Source organism: Toxotes jaculatrix, chromosome 2 (assembly GCF_017976425.1).
Source record: "Toxotes jaculatrix isolate fToxJac2 chromosome 2, fToxJac2.pri, whole genome shotgun sequence".
In the NCBI taxonomy this organism is placed as follows: domain Eukaryota; kingdom Metazoa; phylum Chordata; class Actinopteri; family Toxotidae; genus Toxotes; species Toxotes jaculatrix.
The window spans coordinates 21,987,580-22,006,950 of NC_054395.1; the positions used below are offsets into that span (position 1 = coordinate 21,987,580).

Consider the following 19,371-nt stretch of genomic DNA (forward strand, 5'->3'; position numbering starts at 1 on the left):
CTGAAAAACTCATGAGATATCTAAACAAATTCATGACTAATTTCAACTAAGTACTCATAAAATTGATTGTTCTAAGCGCATTTCTTGGGGATATATAACTCCAACAATTACTTAAATAAGAGTTGATGTGGATGAAATCATGCATTGTGGTTTGTTATATTAGATTTTCACATATTTAGTGTTTTTTTTTTTGAGTAGTGGGGAGCTTGGAATGTGTTCAGCTGGATCATCACACGGACAACACCACCTTGATGCCGGGTTAAACTCTGTGAAGCCAGCTGAACACTTTCCATGATTAAATGGATTGAGAACACACATGCTGGCTTTTGAATATGTCAGTCCCACCAAAGATGCGGTTGCGCCACTGCAGTGAAGACACATGGAGAGGTAAGTCAAGAGGATTGGCCAATAGAACATAATGCTGCTTGGCGGTGGAGGGTCCCTAGGTGCGCAGGGACAGATGGGACATGGAGGAAAGGAGTCAGGTGGGGTGGGGTGGGCAGGTCAAGCAGGGGCCACCTGGCTAGAGGTAACAGATGAAGTCTGGGTTTTGGAGACAGCGGCAGCGGCCTCATCATCTCCAAATGGATTCTTTCCACAGCACACCGTGGTGATCATGCAGTTTCTGAACTGAAGACCGAAAAGAAGAAGAAGGAAATCTGGATCACATCTATGATACATCTTCACTCAGGAGTGGAAAAAGTCTTCAGATCCTTTAAGCAAATAAGTAAAAAGTACCTGTACATTGTTTAAAATACTACAAGTAAAAGCCCTGATTTCAAACTACGTAAAGAGAAGTACAGAAATATTATCTACAAAATGTACTTAAAATATTGTTAATGTCTAAGTTCTTGTTATATTATTTCATGGCGTTATTTTTTTTTTTGGACAAATCTTTGGGTTATTCTGTGCCTTGAACAGTTTTTTTTTAAATCAAACTGTTTGAGGCTTTTAGTGAGGAAATGTCTCTCTTACTCCAAACAACTCATTGCTACAGAAATATCACAGGAGGTAAGGGTAATAATCCAAAGCCACTGATAGTCTTCAGCAAGACAATAGTACACACCAGCAAGTCTGATACAAAGAACAACCAAACCAGGACATTTGCCTCACATACCTGTCTGTTTAGCAGAATGTAGATGACTGGATTGTACAGAGCAGCACTCTTGGCGAAGAAGGCTGGAGCAGTCATGAATACCGGTCCAAACTCAGTTCCCTGATTGGCAAAGATGTACCAAGCCACGGTGGCATAGGGAACCCAGCACACCAGGAAGGAGATCACCATGACAATGACCATACGTGTCACTTCTTTCTCGGCTCTCTGGGTGGTTTCAGACTCCTGCTGCTGGGCCGCAGCCTGAGCACAGACAGATAAAGCTTATTAACTTAAAAAAACTACAGCATAGGATTTGGCTACCAAACTGACAGGTCTTATAATTAATTGACCAAAAGTAGAAAACAGCCAAATTTACAGTAAATTAGTCATGTTTTCTCATGCTGTTGAAGGGTTAAAAAGTTATAATTGAGTATGGTCTCAAAATGTGCCAAAAAACATCAAAACTTTTTTTAACCTAAAAATGTCATCAAAATGGTCATAGTATAGTAAGGCGTCAAAATCGGACAAAAAAAGTCAAAAAAAATTTTTGCCTCAAAATTTCATAAAAATGGTCATAGTATAGTAAGGCGTCAAAATCGGACAAAAAAAGTCAAAAAAATTTTTTGCCTCAAAATGTCATAAAAATGGTCATAGTACAGTAAGGTGTCAAAATCGGATAAAAAAAGTCAATTTTTTTTGGCCTCAAAATGTCATAAAAATGGTCATAGTATAGTAAGGCGTCAAAATCGGACAAAAAAAGTCAAATTTTTTTTTGACCTCAAAATGTCATAAAAATGGTCATAGTATAGTAAGGCGTCAAAATCGGACAAAAAAAGTCTAATTTTTTTTTACCTCAAAATGTCATAAAAATGGTCATAGTATAGTAAGGCGTGAAAATCGGACAAAAAAAGTCAAATTTTTTTTTGACCTCAAAATGTCATAAAAATGGTCATAGTATAGTAAGGCGTCAAAATCGGACAAAAAAAGTCAAAAAAAAATTTAGCCTCAAAATGTCATAAAAATGGTCATAGTATAGTAAGGCGTCAAAATCGGACAAAAAAAGTCAAGAAAATTTTTAGCCTCAAAATGTCATAAAAATGGTCATAGTATAGTAAGGCGTCAAAATCGGACAAAAAAAGTCAAAAAAAATTTTAGCCTCAAAATGTCATAAAAATGGTCATAGTATAGTAAGGCGTCAAAATCGGACAAAAAATGTCAAGAAAATTTTTTACCTCAAAATGTCATAAAAATGGTCATAGTATAGTAAGGAGTCAAAATCGGACAAAAAATGTCAAGAAAATTTTTAGCTTCAAAATGTCATAAAAATGGTCATAGTATAGTAAGGCGTCAAAATCGGACAAAAAAAGTCAATTTTTTTTTTGACCTCAAAATGTCATAAAAATGGTCATAGTATAGTAAGGCGTCAAAATCGGACAAAAAAAATCAAAAATTTTTTTTGACCTCAAAATGTCATAAAAATGGTCATAGTATAGTAAGGCGTCAAAATCGGACAAAAAAAGTCAAATTTTTTTTTGACCTCAAAATGTCATAAAAATGGTCATAGTATAGTAAGGCGTCAAAATCGGACAAAAAAAGTCAAATTTTTTTTGACCTCAAAATGTCATAAAAATGGTCATAGTATAGTAAGGCGTCAAAATCGGACAAAAAAAGTCAAAAAAATTTTTAGCCTCAAAATGTCATAAAAATGGTCATAGTATAGTAAGGCGTCAAAATCGGACAAAAAAAGTCAAAAAAAAATTTTGACTCAAAATGTCATAAAAATGGTCATAGTATAGTAAGGCGTCAAAATCGGACAAAAAAAAGTCAATTTTTTTTTTGACCTCAAAATGTCATAAAAATGGTCATAGTATAGTAAGGCGTCAAAATCGGACAAAAAAAGTCAAATTTTTTTTTTACCTCAAAATGTCATAAAAATGGTCATAGTATAGTAAGGCGTCAAAATCGGACAAAAAAAGTCAAGAAAATTTTTAGCCTCAAAATGTCATAAAAATCGGACAAAAAAAGTCAAGTTTTTTTTTGACCTCAAAATGTCATAAAAATGGTCATAGTATAGTAAGGCGTCAAAATCGGACAAAAAAAGTCAAATTTTTTTTTGACCTCAAAATGTCATAAAAATGGTCATAGTATAGTAAGGCGTCAAAATCGGACAAAAAAAGTCAAATTTTTTTTTGACCTCAAAATGTCATAAAAATGGTCATAGTATAGTAAGGCGTCAAAATCGGACAAAAAAATTAAACATTTTTTTTGACCTCAAAATGTCATAAAAATGGTCATAGTATAGTAAGGCGTCAAAATCGGACGAAAAAAGTCCAAAAAATTTTTTGCCTCAAAATGTCATAAAAATGGTCATAGTATAGTAAGGCGTCAAAATCGGACAAAAAAAGTCAAATTTTTTTTTTGACCTCAAAATGTCATAAAAATGGTCATAGTATAGTAAGGCGTCAAAATCGGACAAAAAAAGTCAAATTTTTTTTTGACCTCAAAATGTCATAAAAATGGTCATAGTATAGTAAGGCGTCAAAATCGGACGAAAAAAGTCAAAAAAAATTTTAGCCTCAAAATGTCATAAAAATGGTCATAGTATAGTAAGGCGTCAAAATCGGACGACAAAAGTCAAAAAAAATTTTTGCCTCAAAATGTCATAAAAATGGTCATAGTATAGTAAGGCGTCAAAATCGGACAAAAAAAGTCAAATTTTTTTTTTGACCTCAAAATGTCATAAAAATGGTCATAGTATAGTAAGGCGTCAAAATCGGACAAAAAAAGTCAAAAAAAAATTTTTGCCTCAAAATGTCATAAAAATGGTCATAGTATAGTAAGGCGTCAAAATCGGACGAAAAAAGTCCAAAAAATTTTTTGCCTCAAAATGTCATAAAAATGGTCATAGTATAGTAAGGCGTCAAAATCGGACAAAAAAAGTCAAATTTTTTTTTTACCTCAAAATGTCATAAAAATGGTCATAGTATAGTAAGGCGTCAAAATCGGACAAAAAAAGTCAAATTTTTTTTTGACCTCAAAATGTCATAAAAATGGTCATAGTATAGTAAGGCGTCAAAATCGGACAAAAAAATTCAAAATTTTTTTTGACCTCAAAATGTCATAAAAATGGTCATAGTATAGTAAGGCGTCAAAATCGGACGAAAAAAGTCCAAAAAATTTTTTGCCTCAAAATGTCATAAAAATGGTCATAGTATAGTAAGGCGTCAAAATCGGACAAAAAAAGTCAAATTTTTTTTTTACCTCAAAATGTCATAAAAATGGTCATAGTATAGTAAGGCGTCAAAATCGGACAAAAAAAGTCAAATTTTTTTTTGACCTCAAAATGTCATAAAAATGGTCATAGTATAGTAAGGCGTCAAAATCGGACGAAAAAAGTCAAAAAAAATTTTAGCCTCAAAATGTCATAAAAATGGTCATAGTATAGTAAGGCGTCAAAATCGGACGACAAAAGTCAAAAAAAATTTTAGCCTCAAAATGTCATAAAAATGGTCATAGTATAGTAAGGCGTCAAAATCGGACGACAAAAGTCAAAAAAAATTTTAGCCTCAAAATGTCATAAAAATGGTCATAGTATAGTAAGGCGTCAAAATCGGACAAAAAAAGTCAAAAAAAATTTTTGACCTCAAAATGTCATAAAAATGGTCATAGTATAGTAAGGCGTAAAAATCGGACAAAAATAGTCACATTTTTTTTCTACCTCAAAATGTCATAAAAATTGTCATAGTATAGGAAGGCGTCAAAATCGGACAAAAAAAGTCAAATTTTTTTTGACCTCAAAATGTCATAAAAATGGTCATAGTATAGTAAGGCGTCAAAATCGGACGAAAAAAGTCAAAAAAAAACTTAGCCTCAAAATGTCATAAAAATGGTCATAGTATAGTAAGGCGTCAAAATCGGACAAAAAAAGTCAAATTTTTTTTTGACCTCAAAATGTCATAAAAATGGTCATAGTATAGTAAGGCGTCAAAATCGGACAAAAAAAGTCAAATTTTTTTTTTGACCTCAAAATGTCATAAAAATGGTCATAGTATAGTAAGGCGTCAAAATCGGACAAAAAAAGTCAAAAAAAAATTTAGCCTCAAAATGTCATAAAAATGGTCATAGTATAGTAAGGCGTCAAAATCGGACGAAAAAAGTCCAAAAAAATTTAGCCTCAAAATGTCATAAAAATGGTCATAGTATAGTAAGGCGTCAAAATCGGACAAAAAAAGTCAAATTTTTTTTTGACCTCAAAATGTCATAAAAATGGTCATAGTATAGTAAGGCGTCAAAATCGGACGAAAAAAGTCAAAAAAAATTTTAGCCTCAAAATGTCATAAAAATGGTCATAGTATAGTAAGGCGTCAAAATCGGACAAAAAAAGTCAAAAAAAATTTTAGCCTCAAAATGTCATAAAAATGGTCATAGTATAGTAAGGCGTCAAAATCGGACAAAAAAATTCAAAAATTTTTTTTGACCTCAAAATGTCATAAAAATGGTCATAGTATAGTAAGGCGTCAAAATCGGACGAAAAAAGTCCAAAAAATTTTTTGCCTCAAAATGTCATAAAAATGGTCATAGTATAGTAAGGCGTGAAAATCGGACAAAAAAAGTCAAAATTTTTTTTGACCTCAAAATGTCATAAAAATGGTCATAGTATAGTAAGGCGTGAAAATCGGACAAAAAAAGTCAAATTTTTTTTTTGACCTCAAAATGTCATAAAAATGGTCATAGTATAGTAAGGCGTGAAAATCGGACAAAAAAAGTCAAATTTTTTTTTTGACCTCAAAATGTCATAAAAATGGTCATAGTATAGTAAGGCGTCAAAATCGGACGAAAAAAGTCAAAAAAAATCTTTTTGCCTCAAAATGTCATAAAAATGGTCATAGTATAGTAAGGCGTCAAAATCGGACGAAAAAAGTCAAAAAAAATTTTTGCCTCAAAATGTCATAAAAATGGTCATAGTATAGTAAGGCGTCAAAATCGGACGAAAAAAGTCAAAAAAAAACTTAGCCTCAAAATGTCATAAAAATGGTCATAGTATAGTAAGGCGTCAAAATCGGACAAAAAAAGTCAAATTTTTTTTTGACCTCAAAATGTCATAAAAATGGTCATAGTATAGTAAGGCGTCAAAATCGGACAAAAAAAGTCAAATTTTTTTTTTGACCTCAAAATGTCATAAAAATGGTCATAGTATAGTAAGGCGTGAAAATCGGACAAAAAAAGTCAAGTTTTTTTTTGACCTCAAAATGTCATAAAAATGGTCATAGTATAGTAAGGCGTCAAAATCGGACGAAAAAAGTCAAAAAAAATTTTTGCCTCAAAATGTCATAAAAATGGTCATAGTATAGTAAGGCGTCAAAATCGGACAAAAAAAGTCAAAATTTTTTTTGACCTCAAAATGTCATAAAAATGGTCATAGTATAGTAAGGCGTCAAAATCGGACGAAAAAAGTCAAAAAAAAATTTAGCCTCAAAATGTCATAAAAATGGTCATAGTATAGTAAGGCGTCAAAATCGGACGAAAAAAGTCCAAAAAAATTTTTGCCTCAAAATGTCATAAAAATGGTCATAGTATAGTAAGGCGTCAAAATCGGACAAAAAAAGTCAAATTTTTTTTTGACCTCAAAATGTCATAAAAATGGTCATAGTATAGTAAGGCGTCAAAATCGGACAAAAAAAGTCAAAATTTTTTTTGACCTCAAAATGTCATAAAAATGGTCATAGTATAGTAAGGCGTCAAAATCGGACAAAAAAAGTCAAATTTTTTTTTGACCTCAAAATGTCATAAAAATGGTCATAGTATAGTAAGGCGTCAAAATCGGACGAAAAAAGTCAAAAAAAATTTTAGCCTCAAAATGTCATAAAAATGGTCATAGTATAGTAAGGCGTCAAAATCGGACGACAAAAGTCAAAAAAAATTTTAGCCTCAAAATGTCATAAAAATGGTCATAGTATAGTAAGGCGTCAAAATCGGACAAAAAAAATTCAAAATTTTTTTTGACCTCAAAATGTCATAAAAATGGTCATAGTATAGTAAGGCGTCAAAATCGGACGAAAAAAGTCCAAAAATATTTTTGCCTCAAAATGTCATAAAAATGGTCATAGTATAGTAAGGCGTCAAAATCGGACGAAAAAAGTCAAAAAAAAATTTAGCCTCAAAATGTCATAAAAATGGTCATAGTATAGTAAGGCGTCAAAATCGGACAAAAAAAGTCAAATTTTTTTTTGACCTCAAAATGTCATAAAAATGGTCATAGTATAGTAAGGCGTCAAAATCGGACAAAAAAAGTCAAATTTTTTTTTGACCTCAAAATGTCATAAAAATGGTCATAGTATAGTAAGGCGTCAAAATCGGACGAAAAAAGTCAAAAAAAATTTTAGCATCAAAATGTCATAAAAATGGTCATAGTATAGTAAGGCGTCAAAATCGGACAAAAAAATTCAAAATTTTTTTTGACCTCAAAATGTCATAAAAATGGTCATAGTATAGTAAGGCGTCAAAATCGGACGAAAAAAGTCCAAAAAATTTTTTGCCTCAAAATGTCATAAAAATGTTCATAGTATAGTAAGGCGTCAAAATCGGACAAAAAAAGTCAAATTTTTTTTTGACCTCAAAATGTCATAAAAATGGTCATAGTATAGTAAGGCGTCAAAATCGGACGAAAAAAGTCAAAAAAAATTTTTGCCTCAAAATGTCATAAAAATGGTCATAGTATAGTAAGGCGTCAAAATCGGACGACAAAAGTCAAAAAAAATTTTAGCCTCAAAATGTCATAAAAATGGTCATAGTATAGTAAGGCGTCAAAATCGGACAAAAAAAATTCAAAATTTTTTTTGACCTCAAAATGTCATAAAAATGGTCATAGTATAGTAAGGCGTCAAAATCGGACGAAAAAAGTCCAAAAAAATTTTTGCCTCAAAATGTCATAAAAATGGTCATAGTATAGTAAGGCGTCAAAATCGGACGAAAAAAGTCAAAAAAAAATTTAGCCTCAAAATGTCATAAAAATGGTCATAGTATAGTAAGGCGTCAAAATCGGACAAAAAAAGTCAAATTTTTTTTTGACCTCAAAATGTCATAAAAATGGTCATAGTATAGTAAGGCGTCAAAATCGGACAAAAAAAGTCAAAATTTTTTTTGACCTCAAAATGTCATAAAAATGGTCATAGTATAGTAAGGCGTCAAAATCGGACAAAAAAAGTCAAATTTTTTTTTGACCTCAAAATGTCATAAAAATGGTCATAGTATAGTAAGGCGTCAAAATCGGACGAAAAAAGTCAAAAAAAATTTTAGCCTCAAAATGTCATAAAAATGGTCATAGTATAGTAAGGCGTCAAAATCGGACGACAAAAGTCAAAAAAAATTTTTGCCTCAAAATGTCATAAAAATGGTCATAGTATAGTAAGGCGTCAAAATCGGACAAAAAAAGTCAAATTTTTTTTTTGACCTCAAAATGTCATAAAAATGGTCATAGTATAGTAAGGCGTCAAAATCGGACAAAAAAAGTCAAAAAAAAATTTTTGCCTCAAAATGTCATAAAAATGGTCATAGTATAGTAAGGCGTCAAAATCGGACGAAAAAAGTCCAAAAAATTTTTTGCCTCAAAATGTCATAAAAATGGTCATAGTATAGTAAGGCGTCAAAATCGGACAAAAAAAGTCAAATTTTTTTTTTACCTCAAAATGTCATAAAAATGGTCATAGTATAGTAAGGCGTCAAAATCGGACAAAAAAAGTCAAATTTTTTTTTGACCTCAAAATGTCATAAAAATGGTCATAGTATAGTAAGGCGTCAAAATCGGACAAAAAAATTCAAAATTTTTTTTGACCTCAAAATGTCATAAAAATGGTCATAGTATAGTAAGGCGTCAAAATCGGACGAAAAAAGTCCAAAAAATTTTTTGCCTCAAAATGTCATAAAAATGGTCATAGTATAGTAAGGCGTCAAAATCGGACAAAAAAAGTCAAATTTTTTTTTTACCTCAAAATGTCATAAAAATGGTCATAGTATAGTAAGGCGTCAAAATCGGACAAAAAAAGTCAAATTTTTTTTTGACCTCAAAATGTCATAAAAATGGTCATAGTATAGTAAGGCGTCAAAATCGGACGAAAAAAGTCAAAAAAAATTTTAGCCTCAAAATGTCATAAAAATGGTCATAGTATAGTAAGGCGTCAAAATCGGACGACAAAAGTCAAAAAAAATTTTAGCCTCAAAATGTCATAAAAATGGTCATAGTATAGTAAGGCGTCAAAATCGGACGACAAAAGTCAAAAAAAATTTTAGCCTCAAAATGTCATAAAAATGGTCATAGTATAGTAAGGCGTCAAAATCGGACAAAAAAAGTCAAATTTTTTTTTTACCTCAAAATGTCATAAAAATGGTCATAGTATAGTAAGGCGTCAAAATCGGACAAAAAAAGTCAAGAAAATTTTTAGCCTCAAAATGTCATAAAAATCGGACAAAAAAAGTCAAGTTTTTTTTTGACCTCAAAATGTCATAAAAATGGTCATAGTATAGTAAGGCGTCAAAATCGGACAAAAAAAGTCAAATTTTTTTTTGACCTCAAAATGTCATAAAAATGGTCATAGTATAGTAAGGCGTCAAAATCGGACGAAAAAAGTCAAAAAAAATTTTAGCATCAAAATGTCATAAAAATGGTCATAGTATAGTAAGGCGTCAAAATCGGACAAAAAAATTCAAAATTTTTTTTGACCTCAAAATGTCATAAAAATGGTCATAGTATAGTAAGGCGTCAAAATCGGACGAAAAAAGTCCAAAAAATTTTTTGCCTCAAAATGTCATAAAAATGTTCATAGTATAGTAAGGCGTCAAAATCGGACAAAAAAAGTCAAATTTTTTTTTGACCTCAAAATGTCATAAAAATGGTCATAGTATAGTAAGGCGTCAAAATCGGACGAAAAAAGTCAAAAAAAATTTTTGCCTCAAAATGTCATAAAAATGGTCATAGTATAGTAAGGCGTCAAAATCGGACGACAAAAGTCAAAAAAAATTTTAGCCTCAAAATGTCATAAAAATGGTCATAGTATAGTAAGGCGTCAAAATCGGACAAAAAAAATTCAAAATTTTTTTTGACCTCAAAATGTCATAAAAATGGTCATAGTATAGTAAGGCGTCAAAATCGGACGAAAAAAGTCCAAAAAAATTTTTGCCTCAAAATGTCATAAAAATGGTCATAGTATAGTAAGGCGTCAAAATCGGACGAAAAAAGTCAAAAAAAAATTTAGCCTCAAAATGTCATAAAAATGGTCATAGTATAGTAAGGCGTCAAAATCGGACAAAAAAAGTCAAATTTTTTTTTGACCTCAAAATGTCATAAAAATGGTCATAGTATAGTAAGGCGTCAAAATCGGACAAAAAAAGTCAAAATTTTTTTTGACCTCAAAATGTCATAAAAATGGTCATAGTATAGTAAGGCGTCAAAATCGGACAAAAAAAGTCAAATTTTTTTTTGACCTCAAAATGTCATAAAAATGGTCATAGTATAGTAAGGCGTCAAAATCGGACGAAAAAAGTCAAAAAAAATTTTAGCCTCAAAATGTCATAAAAATGGTCATAGTATAGTAAGGCGTCAAAATCGGACGACAAAAGTCAAAAAAAATTTTTGCCTCAAAATGTCATAAAAATGGTCATAGTATAGTAAGGCGTCAAAATCGGACAAAAAAAGTCAAATTTTTTTTTTGACCTCAAAATGTCATAAAAATGGTCATAGTATAGTAAGGCGTCAAAATCGGACAAAAAAAGTCAAAAAAAAATTTTTGCCTCAAAATGTCATAAAAATGGTCATAGTATAGTAAGGCGTCAAAATCGGACGAAAAAAGTCCAAAAAATTTTTTGCCTCAAAATGTCATAAAAATGGTCATAGTATAGTAAGGCGTCAAAATCGGACAAAAAAAGTCAAATTTTTTTTTTACCTCAAAATGTCATAAAAATGGTCATAGTATAGTAAGGCGTCAAAATCGGACAAAAAAAGTCAAATTTTTTTTTGACCTCAAAATGTCATAAAAATGGTCATAGTATAGTAAGGCGTCAAAATCGGACAAAAAAATTCAAAATTTTTTTTGACCTCAAAATGTCATAAAAATGGTCATAGTATAGTAAGGCGTCAAAATCGGACGAAAAAAGTCCAAAAAATTTTTTGCCTCAAAATGTCATAAAAATGGTCATAGTATAGTAAGGCGTCAAAATCGGACAAAAAAAGTCAAATTTTTTTTTTACCTCAAAATGTCATAAAAATGGTCATAGTATAGTAAGGCGTCAAAATCGGACAAAAAAAGTCAAATTTTTTTTTGACCTCAAAATGTCATAAAAATGGTCATAGTATAGTAAGGCGTCAAAATCGGACGAAAAAAGTCAAAAAAAATTTTAGCCTCAAAATGTCATAAAAATGGTCATAGTATAGTAAGGCGTCAAAATCGGACGACAAAAGTCAAAAAAAATTTTAGCCTCAAAATGTCATAAAAATGGTCATAGTATAGTAAGGCGTCAAAATCGGACGACAAAAGTCAAAAAAAATTTTAGCCTCAAAATGTCATAAAAATGGTCATAGTATAGTAAGGCGTCAAAATCGGACAAAAAAAGTCAAATTTTTTTTTTACCTCAAAATGTCATAAAAATGGTCATAGTATAGTAAGGCGTCAAAATCGGACAAAAAAAGTCAAGAAAATTTTTAGCCTCAAAATGTCATAAAAATCGGACAAAAAAAGTCAAGTTTTTTTTTGACCTCAAAATGTCATAAAAATGGTCATAGTATAGTAAGGCGTCAAAATCGGACAAAAAAAGTCAAATTTTTTTTTGACCTCAAAATGTCATAAAAATGGTCATAGTATAGTAAGGCGTCAAAATCGGACGAAAAAAGTCAAAAAAAATTTTAGCCTCAAAATGTCATAAAAATGGTCATAGTATAGTAAGGCGTCAAAATCGGACGACAAAAGTCAAAAAAAATTTTAGCCTCAAAATGTCATAAAAATGGTCATAGTATAGTAAGGCGTCAAAATCGGACGACAAAAGTCAAAAAAAATTTTAGCCTCAAAATGTCATAAAAATGGTCATAGTATAGTAAGGCGTCAAAATCGGACAAAAAAAGTCAAAAAAAATTTTTGACCTCAAAATGTCATAAAAATGGTCATAGTATAGTAAGGCGTAAAAATCGGACAAAAATAGTCAAATTTTTTTTCTACCTCAAAATGTCATAAAAATGGTCATAGTATAGGAAGGCGTCAAAATCGGACAAAAAAAGTCAAATTTTTTTTCAACCTCAAAATGTCATAAAAATGGTCATAGTATAGTAAGGCGTCAAAATCGGACAAAAAAAGTCAAATTTTTTTTCAACCTCAAAATGTCATAAAAATGGTCATAGTATAGTAAGGCGTCAAAATCGGACAAAAAAATTCAAAATTTTTTTTGACCTCAAAATGTCATAAAAATGGTCATAGTATAGTAAGGCGTCAAAATCGGACAAAAAAAGTCAAAAAAAATTTTTGCCTCAAAATGTCATAAAAATGGTCATAGTATAGTAAGGCGTCAAAATCGGACAAAAAAAGTCAAAATTTTTTTTGACCTCAAAATGTCATAAAAATGGTCATAGTATAGTAAGGCGTCAAAATCGGACGAAAAAAGTCAAAAAAAAACTTAGCCTCAAAATGTCATAAAAATGGTCATAGTATAGTAAGGCGTCAAAATCGGACAAAAAAAGTCAAATTTTTTTTTGACCTCAAAATGTCATAAAAATGGTCATAGTATAGTAAGGCGTCAAAATCGGACAAAAAAAGTCAAATTTTTTTTTTGACCTCAAAATGTCATAAAAATGGTCATAGTATAGTAAGGCGTCAAAATCGGACAAAAAAAGTCAAAAAAAATTTTTGCCTCAAAATGTCATAAAAATGGTCATAGTATAGTAAGGCGTCAAAATCGGACAAAAAAAGTCAAAAAAAAATTTAGCCTCAAAATGTCATAAAAATGGTCATAGTATAGTAAGGCGTCAAAATCGGACGAAAAAAGTCCAAAAAAATTTAGCCTCAAAATGTCATAAAAATGGTCATAGTATAGTAAGGCGTCAAAATCGGACAAAAAAAGTCAAATTTTTTTTTGACCTCAAAATGTCATAAAAATGGTCATAGTATAGTAAGGCGTCAAAATCGGACGAAAAAAGTCAAAAAAAATTTTAGCCTCAAAATGTCATAAAAATGGTCATAGTATAGTAAGGCGTCAAAATCGGACAAAAAAAGTCAAAAAAAATTTTAGCCTCAAAATGTCATAAAAATGGTCATAGTATAGTAAGGCGTCAAAATCGGACAAAAAAATTCAAAAATTTTTTTTGACCTCAAAATGTCATAAAAATGGTCATAGTATAGTAAGGCGTCAAAATCGGACGAAAAAAGTCCAAAAAATTTTTTGCCTCAAAATGTCATAAAAATGGTCATAGTATAGTAAGGCGTGAAAATCGGACAAAAAAAGTCAAAATTTTTTTTGACCTCAAAATGTCATAAAAATGGTCATAGTATAGTAAGGCGTGAAAATCGGACAAAAAAAGTCAAATTTTTTTTTTGACCTCAAAATGTCATAAAAATGGTCATAGTATAGTAAGGCGTGAAAATCGGACAAAAAAAGTCAAATTTTTTTTTTGACCTCAAAATGTCATAAAAATGGTCATAGTATAGTAAGGCGTCAAAATCGGACGAAAAAAGTCAAAAAAAATCTTTTTGCCTCAAAATGTCATAAAAATGGTCATAGTATAGTAAGGCGTCAAAATCGGACGAAAAAAGTCAAAAAAAATCTTTGCCTCAAAATGTCATAAAAATGGTCATAGTATAGTAAGGCGTCAAAATCGGACGAAAAAAGTCAAAAAAAAACTTAGCCTCAAAATGTCATAAAAATGGTCATAGTATAGTAAGGCGTCAAAATCGGACAAAAAAAGTCAAATTTTTTTTTGACCTCAAAATGTCATAAAAATGGTCATAGTATAGTAAGGCGTCAAAATCGGACAAAAAAAGTCAAATTTTTTTTTTGACCTCAAAATGTCATAAAAATGGTCATAGTATAGTAAGGCGTGAAAATCGGACAAAAAAAGTCAAATTTTTTTTTGACCTCAAAATGTCATAAAAATGGTCATAGTATAGTAAGGCGTCAAAATCGGACGAAAAAAGTCAAAAAAAATTTTTGCCTCAAAATGTCATAAAAATGGTCATAGTATAGTAAGGCGTCAAAATCGGACAAAAAAAGTCAAAATTTTTTTTGACCTCAAAATGTCATAAAAATGGTCATAGTATAGTAAGGCGTCAAAATCGGACAAAAAAAGTCAAAATTTTTTTTGACCTCAAAATGTCATAAAAATGGTCATAGTATAGTAAGGCGTCAAAATCGGACAAAAAAAGTCAAATTTTTTTTTGACCTCAAAATGTCATAAAAATGGTCATAGTATAGTAAGGCGTCAAAATCGGACGAAAAAAGTCAAAAAAAATTTTAGCCTCAAAATGTCATAAAAATGGTCATAGTATAGTAAGGCGTCAAAATCGGACGACAAAAGTCAAAAAAAATTTTAGCCTCAAAATGTCATAAAAATGGTCATAGTATAGTAAGGCGTCAAAATCGGACAAAAAAAATTCGAAATTTTTTTTGACCTCAAAATGTCATAAAAATGGTCATAGTATAGTAAGGCGTCAAAATCGGACGAAAAAAGTCCAAAAAAATTTTTGCCTCAAAATGTCATAAAAATGGTCATAGTATAGTAAGGCGTCAAAATCGGACGAAAAAAGTCAAAAAAAAATTTAGCCTCAAAATGTCATAAAAATGGTCATAGTATAGTAAGGCGTCAAAATCGGACAAAAAAAGTCAAATTTTTTTTTGACCTCAAAATGTCATAAAAATGGTCATAGTATAGTAAGGCGTCAAAATCGGACAAAAAAAGTCAAATTTTTTTTTGACCTCAAAATGTCATAAAAATGGTCATAGTATAGTAAGGCGTCAAAATCGGACGAAAAAAGTCAAAAAAAATTTTAGCATCAAAATGTCATAAAAATGGTCATAGTATAGTAAGGCGTCAAAATCGGACAAAAAAAGTCAAGTTTTTTTTTGACCTCAAAATGTCATAAAAATGGTCATAGTATAGTAAGGCGTCAAAATCGGACAAAAAAAGTCAAAATTTTTTTTAGCCTCAAAATGTCATAAAAATGGTCATAGTATAGTAAGGCGTCAAAATCGGACAAAAAAAGTCAAAAAAAATTTTTGACCTCAAAATGTCATAAAAATGGTCATAGTATAGTAAGGCGTAAAAATCGGACAAAAATAGTCAAATTTTTTTTCTACCTCAAAATGTCATAAAAATGGTCATAGTATAGGAAGGCGTCAAAATCGGACAAAAAAAGTCAAATTTTTTTTCAACCTCAAAATGTCATAAAAATGGTCATAGTATAGTAAGGCGTCAAAATCGGACAAAAAAAGTCAAATTTTTTTTCAACCTCAAAATGTCATAAAAATGGTCATAGTATAGTAAGGCGTCAAAATCGGACAAAAAAAGTCAAGTTTTTTTTTTACCTCAAAATGTCATAAAAATGGTCATAGTATAGTAAGGCGTCAAAATCGGACAAAAAAAGTCAAAATTTTTTTTAGCCTCAAAATGTCATAAAAATGGTCATAGTATAGTAAGGCGTCAAAATCGGACAAAAAAAGTCAAAAAAAATTTTTGACCTCAAAATGTCATAAAAATGGTCATAGTATAGTAAGGCGTAAAAATCGGACAAAAATAGTCAAATTTTTTTTCTACCTCAAAATGTCATAAAAATGGTCATAGTATAGGAAGGCGTCAAAATCGGACAAAAAAAGTCAAATTTTTTTTCAACCTCAAAATGTCATAAAAATGGTCATAGTATAGTAAGGCGTCAAAATCGGACAAAAAAAGTCAAATTTTTTTTCAACCTCAAAATGTCATAAAAATGGTCATAGTATAGTAAGGCGTCAAAATCGGACAAAAAAAGTCAAAATTTTTTTTGACCTCAAAATGTCATAAAAATGGTCATAGTATAGTAAGGCGTCAAAATCGGACAAAAAAAGTCAAAATTTTTTTGACCTCAAAATGTCATAAAAATGGTCATAGTATAGTAAGGCGTCAAAATCGGACAAAAAAAGTCAAAAAATTTTTTGACCTCAAAATGTCATAAAAATGGTCATAGTATAGTAAGGCGTAAAAATCGGACAAAAATAGTCAAATTTTTTTTCGACCTCAAAATGTCATAAAAATGGTCATAGTATAGGAAGGCGTCAAAATCGGACAAAAAAAGTCAAATTTTTTTTCAACCTCAAAATGTCATAAAAATGGTCATAGTATAGTAAGGCGTCAAAATCGGACAAAAAAAGTCAAATTTTTTTTCAACCTCAAAATGTCATAAAAATGGTCATAGTATAGTAAGGCGTCAAAATCGGACAAAAAAAGTCAAAAATTTTTTTGACCTCAAAATGTCATAAAAATGGTCATAGTATAGTAAGGCGTCAAAATCGGACAAAAAAAGTCAAAATTTTTTTGACCTCAAAATGTCATAAAAATGGTCATAGTATAGTAAGGCGTCAAAATCGGACAAAAAAAGTCAAAAAATTTTTTGACCTCAAAATGTCATAAAAATGGTCATAGTATAGTAAGGCGTAAAAATCGGACAAAAATAGTCAAATTTTTTTTTGACCTCAAAATGTCATAAAAATGGTCATAGTATAGGAAGGCGTCAAAATCGGACAAAAAAAGTCAAATTTTTTTTCGACCTCAAAATGTCATAAAAATGGTCATAGTATAGTAAGGCGTCAAAATCGGACAAAAAAAATCAAAATTTTTTTGACCTCAAAATGTCATAAAAATGGTCATAGTATAGTAAGGCGTCAAAATCGGACAAAAAAAGTCAAAAAAAATTTTTGCCTCAAAATGTCATAAAAATGGTCATAGTATAGTAATGCGTCAAAATCGGACAAAAAAAATCAAAATTTTTTTGACCTCAAAATGTCATAAAAATGGTCATAGTATAGTAAGGCGTCAAAATCGGACAAAAAAAGTCAAAAAAAATTTTTGCCTCAAAATGTCATAAAAATGGTCATAGTATAGTAAGGCGTCAAAATCGGACAAAAAAAGTCACATTTTTTTTTAACCTCAAAATGTCATAAAAATGGTCATAGTATAGTAATGCGTCAAAATCGGACAAAAAAAATCAAAAATTTTTTTACCTCAAAATGTCATAAAAATGGTCATAGTATAGTAAGGCGTCAAAATCGGACAAAAAAAGTCAACATTTTTTTTGACCTCAAAATGTCATAAAAATGGTCATAGTATAGTAAGGCGTCAAAATCGGACAAAAAAAGTCACTTTTTTTTTTACCTCAAAATGTCATAAAAATGGTCATAGTATAGTAAGCCGTCAAAATCGGACAAAAAAAGTCAAAAAAAATTTTTGCCTCAAAATGTCATAAAAATGGTCATAGTATAGTAAGGCGTCAAAATCGGACAAAAAAAGTCAAATTTTTTTTTACCTCAAAATGTCATAAAAATGGTCATAGTATAGTAAGGCGTCAAAATCGGACAAAAAAAGTCAAAAAAAATTTTTGCCTCAAAATGTCATAAAAATGGTCATACTATAGTAAGGCTTCAAAACAAGCCAAAAAATGTCATACTTTATTATGGCCTCAAAATGTCATTTAATTTAATCAACAAAACAATCTGAAGAGCCGCTTGGGAGCCGAAAGAGCCAGTTCTCTAAAAAGACCCAGAATTCCCATCACTAAAATTCAGGTGTCGGGATCAGATCTGAAGTGAAAAAATGTGGATCGGTGCATCCCTAATAATTTATTAGCTAGAATAATTACAGAATGAGTCTTTAAAAACAGAAAGGCCAGATCTTTATCAAAAGAATCTCTGTTATTTTGTTAACTCTTCATGACTACTAATATATTATAATTGTTGTTATGTTATTAATAAGGGCATCAGGATGACACAGCGAGCAGGCAGACTGCCCTTCAGCTAGAGGACCTGGGTATAAGCTGCCATGTTGGCAATGATCTGGCCTCCTGAAGTGTCCTTGAGCCATTAAGTCCCTCACATCTCCAGAGACTCTGCTCTGTGATGCTCATACCTCCCTGCAGAGGGGAGAAAGGTAAAAAAAAAATTCTCTACAGGGACAAACAAGGTATCACATTCCTATTATTAATATTACATCCAATGGTGTTCTTACCGCTCGCACAGTGCAGAGCAGGCGACCGTAGCAGAAGAAAATGATGAAGAGGGGGATGCAGAAATGGAGGACAAACATATAGATGACGAATGAGGTGTTGTTGATCTCAGGCTTGGGAGTGTAGTAGTCAATCCCACAGGAACACTGCATTCCCTCTGGGATGTACCTGCATCCACACATGTAATAATAATATAAGAATTTCCATCAACACTATCACACACAATATTTGTTAATACATACAGTATGTGTGCTGCAAGTAAATAAAAATAACCTCTAAGGTGCTTTATTGTGTAAATCATTACTTCTATATTTGTATGGTGAGTACAGTCTGAAATAAACAGTACCGGGACCATCCAAACAGAGGAGGTGCAGCACAGGTTAGGGCCATGATCCACGTGAATGCCAGGCCAGTGATGGCATGTTTTTCCCCAAAGCGGAAGTTGGTCATTGGCTTACAGACCACAATGTAGCGCTCAATAGCCAAAACCACCAGAGACCAGAGAGCAATCTCCCCTGAGACATAAAATGAAGCAGATTGACATTTAAATAAAGCGCATACATTTTTACCTGATATTCAACAATTACGTTTTCTAGATTTTTCTAGAAAATTTACAGTCATCAGCATCAGAATGTAGGTGAATTTATGGTGAAGTTCTTTCTCTTACCTCCTAAGGTGGCAAAGAATCCTTCAATGTTGCAGCCGGTGACCCCTAAGATGAAATATCCATGCAGGGCTGTGTAGAGCGTGACTGTGAAGCCCCCAACAACCATGAAGAGGTCAGCCACCGCCAGGTTGAGCAGCACATAGTTGAGTGGGGTCCTCAACTTTTTGTGTTTGACAGTGACATAGAGGGTGAGGAAGTTGATGGGGAAGGCAGTGATGATGAGGAACAGCATGTACGCAGCCAGGAGAGAGTACTTCCAGGGCTCGGCCAGGTAGTACTGAGGTTGCTCAAAAGGGCTGCGGACCACCCCAGTCTTGTTAGACATGGGGACATAAAAGTTGGGTCCTTCTGTGCCATTCATGACTGCTGCCGGTGATGGGTTTTCTTCC

The 19,371-nt window shown here is 31.4% G+C and overlaps 1 protein-coding gene across 1 annotated transcript; it reads right to left on the bottom strand.

Annotated features, from left to right (window-relative positions):
- Positions 1-504: 504 nt before the first annotated feature.
- On the bottom strand, positions 505-19,343 carry LOC121190252 (rhodopsin). The gene is made up of 5 exons (XM_041050842.1): positions 18,983-19,343; positions 18,662-18,830; positions 18,318-18,483; positions 1,118-1,357; positions 505-630 (listed from the first exon to the last, which is right to left on the bottom strand). The coding sequence occupies exons 1-5, from the start codon at positions 19,341-19,343 to the stop codon at positions 505-507; spliced, it is 1,062 nt and encodes a 353-aa protein (XP_040906776.1).
- Between the last annotated feature and the right edge of the window lie 28 nt (positions 19,344-19,371).

Bases quoted from the DNA above. Each gene is read 5' to 3' on its own strand.
- LOC121190252 (XM_041050842.1), bottom strand. From the start codon at position 19,343: ATGAATGGCACAGAAGGACCCAACTTTTATGTCCCCATGTCTAACAAG. The intron at 1,358-18,317 runs GTAAGAACACCA...GTCTGTGCTCAG, and splicing joins TGCTCTGCACTGTGCGAGCG to GCTGCGGCCCAGCAGCAGGA. The intron at 631-1,117 runs GTATGTGAGGCA...TTCGGTCTTCAG, and splicing joins ACATTCTGCTAAACAGACAG to TTCAGAAACTGCATGATCAC.